General features: G+C 39.0%; 1 protein-coding gene across 1 annotated transcript in view; it reads left to right on the top strand.

Moving 5' to 3' along the window:
• Window positions 1-11,147, top strand: part of thsd7aa (thrombospondin, type I, domain containing 7Aa) — a 103,113-nt gene extending 91,966 nt beyond the window's left edge. Inside the window, exons 26-28 of the mRNA XM_042435695.1 lie at window positions 7,326-7,539; window positions 9,526-9,613; window positions 10,738-11,147. Coding sequence (XP_042291629.1) covers window positions 7,326-7,539; window positions 9,526-9,613; window positions 10,738-11,041 — 606 coding nt within the window. The 3' untranslated portion in view covers window positions 11,042-11,147. The remainder of the gene's footprint in view (window positions 1-7,325; window positions 7,540-9,525; window positions 9,614-10,737) is intronic.
• Window positions 11,148-12,468: the final 1,321 nt, after the last annotated feature.

Here is a 12,468-nt window from a genome sequence, read left to right as displayed (position 1 = left end):
TCCTTCCTCATAAAACATTTGCAAAGCTCTCTGCCCCCTACATTGTTTACATCTGTTTTCTAGCTTGCTGTGCCATTTCTGGCACATTGCTGTGTTTCTTGGTGCATTACAGCCACCTGTAGATGATTGGAGTGTTGGTACCATTGGTAGGACTGTGCATGGCGTCACCTGCGTGCATGTGAGTCCTTGTGCATGGACCTTTAAGTGAGACATGTTGGATTACCAGGGCTCATTTTCCTGTGCATCATGTCCTCCTTTCCAACTTTTTAAAAGTAGAAGTGCTATCTCATATTTTATTCTCGAAATGCACTACAACGCAAACATCCAACCAATTACTAAACTATGTGACCACTTACAATGTGAGATACCGTAGAATAATGGCTGAAATAGTGCCGTTCCAATGCAATCATACAAACAGCTTCATCTCATGTGTTTAATTATCTATTTCTATTGCCCCCCCCCCCTTCACACACCATCTGCCTCTGGCTGCAGATTTGTGGAACTCTTGTTGTCATGCTTCCCTGTGACTGGCACAGCTGTTTCAGAGCTGTGAGAGTAGTGATGTGACTGGGTGACAGTGTATTTATTAATCACCACAACCTCTGATCTATATTTACCTTCATCCTCTAGCACGTTGTGCTGCTGCACATACATGAACCAAAATAGAAGGTGCACCTGGAGACACCCACACAGTCAGTGATTACATTAAAACTGTTTTCCTAACTTATTCTATTAAAGGGACAGATTAATCTCATGGTTTCATTTTGAAACACTGAAGCATTTTGAGATTTGAGCTCAACACTGTTATGGGCATGTCTGAGGCAAATAAGAGTAGTTCAAAAACTATTAAATATAATGACACTGATACTGTTTCATGCACATTTAATCTGATACAAAGTTTAAAATTTGTGATGCCATTTGTGTGAAAATGGAATAATGGAAAGTAATGGAATATGTCTGCAAACTTTAGATCACCCAACAGCTGCATTTTCAAGTTCAGAATGAGTGATCATTTTGCTACTTTTATTTAATATCATATGGCTCATTGATTTTAGAAACTAAATGATTTAAGTATATTCTCTGTCAAATTAAATTAACTGTCTTAGACCACAAGCAGTTTAATTTTCCTTTAAGCTTTGTTTCTATCTTTAATTAACCATGCACTCTCAAGCAGCATTTGATGCTAAAGGAATATTTAATTCTTATGAGAGGATGTTTCCTCTCACCAGATATCCATGACATTGGATTTGATGCTTTTTTTCATCCTTAGTTTTTCATGTCAGGCCATTTGTTTTGAGACTAAATTTCCTGTGAATACCGAGGGAGAATTTAAAGTGGTACTGAGGGAGAAGAGGACAATAATCAATTGTGTTTTGCTCAGACAGTTGTCAGGCTCTCCACTGTGTACTGTCTGTACACAGGAATCTGCTGCTGATTAGAGTGACATGAAAAAAAACAGCAACACTTTTGTTTGAAGTAAAGATATTTTTCATATATAGATATAGACCATTTAGAAAAAATCAATGGTTTCAGTGTTTGTTCTTGTCAAAAAATCTTTAGAACAGTAATTGGACCTGAAACCAAACACCATGTCTTTCCTAGGATATTAATATTACCACTGTCTTTTTCTGCAACAAATAAATATAGCATCAAACACCCAAACTGCAATTACTCATCAGGAGGAGTACTACCCAGCCTGTGAAAACAGGGTCATTTCATGAGTCATTTCTTCAAGGAAAAAATGCCAAACTCATCTGGTTCCAGCATCTTTAATGTGAATATCTTCTGGTTTCTTTAGTTCTCTATGACAGTAAACAGAATATTTTTGGGTTATGGACTGTTGGTCGGGACAAAACAACATTTGAGGACATCACTTTGGGCTTTGGAAAACAGTGATCAACATTTTTGACGATTTTCTGACATTTTACAGACCAAACAGCTAATCGATTTATCAAGATAATAATCGACAGATTAACCTGAGTGATGATGAAAATAATCATTAGTTGCAACTCTAGTTTGTTCATCTGAGACTAGCCAGGATGTTGTCTGAGCAGAGCAAGGTATGTTACATCATCCTGTTGTATAGATTCAAGATGGTAGATCACAGCGGCTCTGTAGTTTTGGGGATTTAATGTGCTCCCTGGTAATACTTCATTCATTTTGTTTTGGGGGATTACGTCTCTCAGCAGAATCCTCGCCACTGTTCAGATTCTTTAAAACTCCCTCAAATAGCAGAATCATTTCTGCCAAATCTTACTGTATAAACATTTGCTACAAATGGTCATTCCCTGATATAACTGTCTCTGACTGAAATAAAGATTGTTCAGGCAGAGCACTGAAGTTGTATTGGCTGATTGGCATCAGCTGTTTATACTACACGTCACTATCATTGGCTCATTCACAGCTGTTTGGCTGGTAACATCCAATCATTTTCATTCAGATATACAGTACAGACATTATAACCTGACACTATCACTGTTACTCCCAGCTTCCTCCACCATCCCAACTTCCTGCTTATGTGGTATTTTTCATATTGTTCATTGAACAAAGATTGACTGTTCATGTATGTTTATAAAGGGGATAAGCTCTCTTAGCAGAATCCTCGTCACTGCTCAGACTCTTTGGGAGCTCCCTCACACAGTAGTCTTTTCCCGCCAAATCTAACTGTAACTATTTGCTATACTGTAAATGGTCAATTCCAGTGTGGTTATGACCTGTTGCAGTTGGTTTACTCCATTTTTGTATGTTTATGAACTAGAAGATCTGTAATCTTCATACTTTCTGAGTACCACAATGCATCTGTAGTATTAAGTATTGAAATGTGTAAGGTATTGTAACCTGGTAGTGACTGCTTGGTCTGATTCTTGAAATCCTAACTTTGCCAAGTTCATACAATTTTATGGTTCTTGTATGGCTACTTGTGCTGAGAGATCAGTAAACCTTGATGCACTGAGCTTGGCTAGAGTATTAGAAAATGATCATTTTGACAGAACCTCATATATCATATTGGCACCTATATCAAAAAATCTTATATGGTACCCAGCCCTACTTTGAGGATGACAGTTTTACAGTGCAAATATACACCACGAGGCACTATCCACCACAGACCAGAAGAGGAATTGTATTTGTTTAAGTATGTGGTTGTATGAGTCAAAGATGTGGTTGCTAGAAGGACACCAGAGATGTCTGAAGAATGAGAGGAGAGCGCGTAAGTTTACATCATATATGAACGTTACAGCAGTACCCTCCAGAGACAGAACCCAGATATATATAAAATGATAATACAACGCTGAACCACACTTCCTTTCTTTTGTTTGCCACTAAGGAGATGTAAATGATCCCTCCTTTCCTGCTCTGTCTGCTGTTGGATGTACGCAGCTACTGTTTGCACGATGGGGATTTCTGAGGCCGATTATCCTCCAGAGATTGTCAGGGAGCTGGGGACCCCCTGCAGGGTGATGAATATAGTGAGGGATGAGAAAGAGGGAGAGAGAGAGAGAGAGAGAGAGATGTGGAGGAGGGGTGGCTCCCCTGCACACACACACACACACACACACACACCATCCAACATAATCAAACACACACCCTGTCTGCCAAAACAGACAGCGGTATCAGACAGCAGCACTGTAACAGAGCTGATTAAAATGAGATTGTACAGCTAAATTATAGCTAAATTGGAGGTGCTCTATGATTTGTTAACTATGCTTTTTGTATTTCATTCCAACTTTAGTGCAAACAGCCTCTACACTGCATTGTACATTGCTTGCCAGCAGATCAGCCCCTTCTTTCAAAACAAAATACCAATCAGTCCTAGAGGATGAGAGTGTTTTCTAAGTGTGATTCCAAAAACCCTCACAAAAGATGGCTTATAAAACCTATAGGTGCAAATTATACCATGTATTGCATGTCCCAGACTAATATTTCAGATCTGAGACAAAATCTTTGAGTCAGCACGGAATCCATGCTCATGCCCATCAAGTCAAGGTCTTTTTTCAGTGGAATTCAATGGAAAATGTGGTCAACCCAAAAAGACCCAGATAAATGGGAAACAACGCTTTTTCATGTCCTTTGTAGTTCACACTCCCCATCCTCCTCAGAAAGCACATTTTTGTGGTCAACCGTATGAACAGAGCTGATAGAGAGTCTGCTTGGATCCATTTAGGTATTAGACATATTGACATTCAGTCAGTAGCCTGGGGCAATACAATTAACCTGACGCGCCAGATGGTTTGTTACACAGAACCATCTGAGAATTTGTCCTTGGAAACTTTTTGGAAAAGGGCAGGCACTTGAATCCTCATAGGATGCTGATTGGTCCGAACCACCATGGGTTCGGTCACAGACACATAACTTGAAGCCCTACAAGATGGATTCTCACGTGATCTTGTGATGTCGTGATCTCGCCAATCCAGCTGCTTCACAAGGTAACAAGACAATGGGATTCTAACTGATTATTTGACTGAATGTAAATGTGGACCCTCTAGTCAGGTATCAGTTACTTAAAATCAAAAGGATCCTTAAAGGCCTCTACCATCAACCAATTTGAATGGATCTTGACCACTTCTTGAGATGTCCCAGTTTTCAGATGTGCTTGGAGTTGAAACATCTCTGTCAGTAGTCTGTATTTGTTGAATATTGTGATCATTTGCTCCAGTCACAGATCTGTCCAACAAAAAACTTTTTTTTGTAATATATAAACTTCATATAATATCAGTGTAGTTTGTAACCCTGCATGTCAACAGTCCTGTCTCCTAGAAATTACGTTTATATACGACGAAATTGCAACAGCAAATTTCATTCATATTTTCAAGGAACCATAATGCCACCTGAATAATGTTTTCTGTCAGCATAATGAGGTAATGTTATTAATTAACATATCTGCAAAACCATAAAAATTTATTGAATATATCAGTAAAATGTTTAGTGACAACAAATGTCTTTTTTTTGCCCAAATATCCGATCTTTGCTGGTAGTGACTTCAGCGCTTTTTTATGGTTGTGTTTAGACACTGGAAGCACTCGGTTAAGGTTAGAGAAAGGTCATCATCTTTGTTTGAGATTCCCAGTCTCTGGTGTCAATGTCCAGTATTTTGTATGCCAACCACCCACCCTGACCTCCTCTCTATGACATCATGGTGGTACATACACATAAATGTTGCCTGTCTGAAATCCAGACAAACCATTGACGTTTGTAAATGCAACATAACTGAGAAAACAATTTAGTGTTATATAAATAATTTTAAGGAGACAGAGTTGGTGAAATGCTTAAGAAACATGGCCAGTCACACGATCAGTTGTAATAAACTGTGTTTTTGCCTTAAAAAGTGTATTGAAATTGCTGTCAGTGGTAAAGACGGCTTTAAAGATTGCAACAATATGCTTAGAATAGTCACACTTTACCTCACGTGCTTTCAAATATATCCTAAAGACAGATACTCCATCTCTGTTGGATTTCATATAGCCCAATACACAATGTTACAAGGTGAAAATGTAAGAAAGCTAATTTAGCTTGCTTTTAATCAGTGTGACTGTTGCTCGAGGTGGATATTGCCATCACACACAAATGAAGAACCAGCATCAAACCCGCAGTGACAGCTTCATGCAGGCATTTGTCACACTGTCATCAACCTAATACTCCTGCATGAGGTCCATCATCAACTGCACATTGAGACAACAACACACTCCAGAACAAAGAACAGAACAAAGACGGGAATGTCATGGAAACTAGAGACAAAAAAGAAGATGGAAGAAAAGATCAGGTTAATATTGTGTCAAATCAGCCCAGCTTGTTTACTAGATACACACGGACAAATAATCCAGAGCAGATTTGTGAGAGTGTCAACAAGTTACTTAAGATTTCCTTCTTAATCCCCCCCCCCCATGGTTCTCCCTCACCCATTCTTGTTTATTCAGCCTGTGCACAGATTTGTCTTCATTTGTTGACAGTTTATGCTTGTAGTTTTCACAGATAATCCCTGGTGTTGCATGAAATTCAACTTTTATTTACAGAGTACGAGTGGTTATAATACATCTCTACTATATCTACTATAAGTGTTTCTGAGGTATAATCCATTGATTTCCAACCTGGGATTGGGACCCCCCACATGGTTGGAAGATAAATATGAGAGGTTGTGAAATTATTAGTACAAATGGAAAGGAGATACAAGAAGAAAAATTCTGCTACACAAGTCATGTTTTCTCAGACTTTTCTCTAAGGTTTGCCAGCATAGCAGTGTGGGTCGGTCAGTCGTTTTGTCCACCTCTCTGGTCCAGACTCAATTATCTCAACTATTGGATGGATTGCCAAGATATTATGTTCAGTCATGTGTCAGTCATGGTCCCCAGAGGATGAATCCTGTTTGCTTTGTTGATCCCCTGACTTTTCTTCTAGCACCACCATGAGGTTGAAATTTTTGGTTTTGAACGAAATGTCAACTACTATTACATGGATTGCCATGGAATCTGTTACATATCTATAGTTCCCAGAGAATAAATCCCAATGATCTAATGATCATTTTCTTTGACTTTTCATATAATACCACCAGTAGGTTGATATTTTTGGTTCACAGTCAAATATCTCAATAACTATTGGATAGATTCCCCATGAACTTTGGTGCAAATATTTATGCTCACCTTCTATTGATTTTGGTGATCCCAAAATTTCAATCTGTCCAATACTTTGGTTTATGACCAAATACCTGCAACAATATTGGCATTCCTACCAGCCTCAACTGAACTTTGTGTTTAGTGCTTATTATCAAATGTTAGCATGCTAACACTCCAAACTCAAATGGTGAACATGGTAAACATTATACCTGCTAAACAACATTGTCATTGTAAACATGTTAGCATGCTGACATTAGAATTTAGCTCAAAGCACTTCTGTAGCTACATGCAGCCTCACAAAACAGCTGGCATGGCTGTAGACTTTTTGTCTTGTTTATTATGAAACATGGAATTTAAATGAAATAATCCAAGTGAGGGGCACTCACTCAGCTGCTCTCAACTTGAAGACAAACCCAACCTGTGTCAAGCGAGTAGACATTGCCTTGTGAGTCACCAGCCGAAAAGGTTTAATTAAAATATTTTAACAGCACACAATTGTAAATAGATGTGTACTGTATGTGAGACTTTATAGTTATCAATAGGAAACATATTTGGCTGCTGGACAATTTTACAGCACAAAACAGGCAGGTGCTGTTTTTCACCAACATAGCGAAATTTTTCAGTTTCTGGTGACTGCAAATGTGTAAGAAGTAATGTACTGTAATGGTCTCCACTACTAGTCCATGTCAACGTGTTAACCCTACCTGCTCCCTGTGTCAGGCGGGTGTGTGTGGCTGCGAGGAAGGCTACACTGAAGTGATGACGTCTGATGGCCTGCTGGACCAGTGTACCGTCATCCCTGTGCTGGAGATCCCCACCGGCGGCGACAACAAAGCAGATGTCAAGACTATCCGAGCCTTCAACCCCACCCAGCCTGCGGCCAGCACACCTGGCAGGGCAGGACGCACCTGGTTTCTGCAGCCCTTTGGTCCAGGTATAACACACCTCCACACAGTCTGTGACATCTGATCGGTCTCATGTTGAATGGCATGATGACTGTGAAACTGGAGACTTTAAAGCTCAAGTGAAGAATAAAACTGAATAGATAAGAATAGGATAAATCATAAGTCATCATCACATTCACAGAGACATCAGCAGATTATACTGAGACGATGAAAAGTGTGCAGCAATGCAGACAATATTCAATATTCTGAAAGTGTGTATGATTGCTGAGAGAACAAAATTATTGCTTGCTAAGCTATATGAGGAGTGGAAAGAGAGGTTTTAATAGGAAGAGGAACAGAAGGAGGAGATGACAAAAGAATTGAAGAGAGAAAGGAAGGGCAGATGAGACAAAGAGAAGAAAACAAGAAGAAAAGAAAAGGGAAGAAAGAAAGGACAAGAAAGGAATGAAGGGAAACAGGAAGAAAGGCAAGATTAAAGGAAGAGGGAAGAATAAAAGGAGGAGTAAGGGATGAAGGAGGAAAAGGGGAAGAAAAACAGGAATAATGAAAAATGGAAGGAGGAACTGAGTAAGAAGGAATGAGGGGGAAAGGAAGATAAACAAAAAAGGAAGAGAACATAGAAAAGAACACAGGAAGAAGGATTTAATAGAGAAAACAGAAGGAAAATAAGAGTTAGGGAAAAGGGGGAGAAAGAAACAAAGAATGAGTGAAGGTGGATGAACATGAAGGGGGAGTAGAAAGAAAGAATGAAAACAGAAAGGAAGATAAGATATGAAGAGGATTGGTGGAGCAAAGGTTGAAAGAGAGAATAATGGGGAAAGGAAAGAAATGCTGATAGAAGAAATAGAGAAAATAAAGCAGATAATAGAAAAGGGGGAGAAGAAAATGGAAGGAAGAAAAGAGAATGAAGGGATGAATGGTGAAAGGAAGAAAGGAAAAGGGAAGGGAGTGAAGAGGAAAAAGGACTGAAGTGGGGAAAAGGGAAGAACAAAAACAGCAGCGAGGAACTAGGAAAAGGAAGAAAAACAGGAAATGAGGAAAAAAAGAAGGAAGAGAGAATGAAAAGTGCAAAAAGGAGAAAACTGAATGGAAAAAGGAAAGAAAAAGAAAAGTAAGAAATGAAAGGAAAGGGGAAGAAAAGCATGAATAAAGAAATGTGAAGTGGAAAGTGGAAAAGCAAGAAAAACAAGACAAATAGAAAAGGGAAAGCAAAAGATAAAGAAGAAATTAAGGTAGAAAAAATGAAGAAAAGCAAGAATAAAGAACATGGGAAGTAAGGAAGGAGGAAAAAGGAATAGGGAGAAGAAGAAAAATAGATATGAAGAAAAAAGTTAATAAAGAATGGAGGAAGAACAAATGAAGACAAATAGGGAATATTAAGCAAAGCAAGAGAAAGAAGTGTATAGATATAATAGAAAGCAAAAAACAAAGAAAAAAGTAAAGCAGAGATGAAAAATGGAAAGACAAACACAGGATTAATGAGAAAAAAAGTTAAGAAATCACAGTACAGTATATAACATATAGACTAATATGTAAACAGTGCAGAGCTCTTACAGTTTTTAAGCTTATAGTGATTGTGTCATCTCATCACAGAATTGAATAGAATGGAAATAACTGGCTGCTTCTATAATTAAAACTCCAGAAGGAGGATCAGTACATAAATGTGATAGTGTGAGAGGAACATGTATATTTTTGTCTGTTAACACTGATTTATCAGAGCATATTCATCGCTGGAGATGTTGCAGTAAATCTCTCTCTTGCTCCATACTGCACTGAACACTGGTGTTGAACTGTTTGTATCATTGATGCATGTGACTTTGTGTTACATTTATGATTCAGTGACCGACAGTTATTTCCACACTGAAGTGTAGGAAAACATGAGGACAGGTTCCTCAGTGTGTTCTGTGTATAACTCTACTGCCCCCCACTGCTCAAGGAAATGAAGTGTCACGCAGTATTTAACCATACAAGTGTGTTAACTCTCAGTGTGTGTGTGTGTGTGATTCTCTGTGCAGATGGGAAGCTGAAGACATGGGTGTACGGAGTAGCAGCAGGAGCCTTTGTTCTGCTAGTCTTCATAATCTCCATGACTTACTTAGCATGGTAATGTACTAACACTTCAATGTTACTGCTGTGTGTCTCTGCTGCCACTATCATCACATTAATGGCCATTGATGCATCATTCACCTCTTTAAGTGATGTAATGGAGATTAAAAAAAAAACCAAACACATCTGTGCAAATTAAATGTGGTAAAGGTTAACAAAGACATTCATTCTTGCCTTCCTAATAAAGTTTAAGGCTGGTTTCCTAGACAACAATTTAGCCTGCCCCTAACCTAAACAAATTTGCAGTGGATTCTATTTATATTTATAAAATAAAAGGATCCAAAAAAAGAAAAAGAAAAACGTGCTAGAAATATAATAAAATGCACCAATATTTTAAATTATTTGATAAAGACATGAATGATTCTACTGAAACTGGCTTAATTATATAATTAATCTGTGTAATAGACTTCACCCATTGCTGTGTCCAAATACCATAATTCTGAGCAGGTTGGCGGTGTATGGCTCTAGAAAAATGACCAAATTAAGTATGAGTCAGTGTGCATATTAAAAACCCTTGGAGGGTCTTTGAGTGTGTTGTTGATTGCACAAAGGAAACAAAAAGTTCAATAAATTACAGGTGGTGAGACAGGTATAGAAAGAAGAATTAAATCTTTGGAGAAAGAGAGGTTTTCTTTATTCAAATTGGAAATGACAACCCAAAGTCAGTTTTATTTACACTTGTCTGTGCTCAGTGAAAAATGCCCATCATAAGTTCCAATAGCCCAACATAGCGTCCTGAAATGTCTTGTTTTGTCCAACGAACAGTCTAAAACATAAAGATATTCAATTATATTACATATCGCAGGTTAAGAAAACCATCATCATGTAGGCTGTTGTACACTAACAGTATACTGTCACAATTAGTATTAAGTACACACACAGTTACTATGCAGTATGAATTGGGACACAGCACTTGTCTGGAGTTCGTCAAGGTGTGTTGACAGAGCTAACGGGTGTAAATCTCCATTACATCACTGCCCATGTTCATTCATTCATTCGTTCATTCATTCATTTATTCATTCATTCATTCATTCATTTATTTCACTTTGAGTTCCCTCATCATTTGTCCCTTCATTTCTTGTCTTTCTTTCTCCATCTCCACCCTCACACTCTCTGCTCAGTTATTGTGGTTGTCGCTTTTGCTGCAAGTCGAGCTCCAAGTCCCCCTCAGACAGGGTTTACTGGATGGACCCAAACAGCTACACAGTGCCTTACACTTGTCCTGCCTGCCAGAAACTAGAGCAAGACGAGTTACATCGGCACAGCCAACTCCAACTCCTAAAACAACAACAACAACAAGAGCAGCAGCAGCAGCAACATGAGACAGAGCTTCAACAGCCAACTCCATCACCACAACAACAGCAGCAGCAGCAGCAGCAATCACTGCCACCCCCACCACCTCACTTTGAAACTCTCATCACTTAGTCAGGGCTTCACCTCACCTCCCCATGTTACTCGCTCCACCTGACATTCATTTGTGCCCCAACACCTCCAGTGCCTGTTAGTCATTTCCATGGATCACTTCCTGGAGGTGAGCAGTCCAGCTTCCACCATCCACACCACATGAGTGCAGTGTTTACTGCAAATACAAACTGTACTTTCTAGGCTCGCTATATACTTTCTATGTAGGTATTAGCAGTTGAGTCTTAAAATTTCTCTTGACCAATATAGGTTTAAAAGGAATACTTCAACATTTTGGGAAACATGCTTAATTTACGATTGTGAGATGTTCAGATATTAATCTCATTATTAGTATGTTGAGTACAGATCTGCAGTCAAGATATGGATAGCCTAGCGTAGCACAAAGACTGGAAGCAGGGGGAAATGTGGAAATCCATGCTTGCTGCTACTACAACAACTACCACTGCTGCTTCTACTATTGTTCTACCACTGCTTTTGCTATGTGGTGGTGAGCTGCCAAAATTATGGAAATTTTCTACTATCTCTCTTTCCTTTGTTGGTTATTGCACACTGTTGGGCCTCAACACTGCTCAGTTTACTTCCAAAATATGTATTTAGAGTCAACAGTTTCTTTTAGCTAGTGGTTGCAGAGCTGTATCCAGGATTTATGAAACACTAACACTAACACCACCTCTTTCCCCCATCAGAAGATACCAAAAGCTAAATATTTTTTAAATAATATATGGCTTTTCCATATTTTTTCCAGCTCTTTCCTACACTGCCAACAGTAGAATTATAGTGAGGAAACAGTTTATTATTATGATTATTATTATTATCATTTGTATGCTTGAAAGTAGTCAAATGTAAATATAAAAAAAGAGTCTTCAAAAATTGGAACTGAATACCAACCACATCCCTCCAGGTTACTAAAACTCCCAAATTCCCAGAAAAGAGCACAAAGGACATGAAGTGTCCTTGATGATACCTGCAGCCTGTGTGGTCATCATGTCTTCAACCATCAGGATACTGTAGCAGTCACCCATTTGTGGGACTTGCTATCATTTCCCTGTCTCCCCGTTCTGAATTCGGATAGTTGCATGTCTAGGTTGATTGGAGGGTTATGCAGATCACCTGTGTGCAGAGTGTGGGGACTGGCTCCCAGGTGGTGATTGAGAGCAGCCGGTTGCATTCCCCTCTCGGCCAATCGGGGTGTGACGACGCCCTTTTTCTGAGATTTAAGAGGGGAGAGAAACTGCACACCATGGTCACTCTGTTGTTTCCTCCACTGGTTGCAGACCTCATTTGAAAAGATTGTCAGACAGAAACGCTGGCCTGTTCAGGTCCTTTTATGTCCTCTTTCTGGTCTCTTTCTTTCTGATGTGAGGGTACTTTTGAGGGAATACCATGACATAATCCAAGTGTCCTGCATTGGTTTCTCAGTGGCCATAGTG

The sequence above is a fragment of the Thunnus maccoyii genome, chromosome 15 (genome assembly GCF_910596095.1).
Source record: "Thunnus maccoyii chromosome 15, fThuMac1.1, whole genome shotgun sequence".
Lineage (NCBI taxonomy): Eukaryota > Metazoa > Chordata > Actinopteri > Scombriformes > Scombridae > Thunnus > Thunnus maccoyii.
Note: the sequence above shows the minus strand (reverse complement) of the source record. Positions and strands in the feature narration are given on the sequence as shown.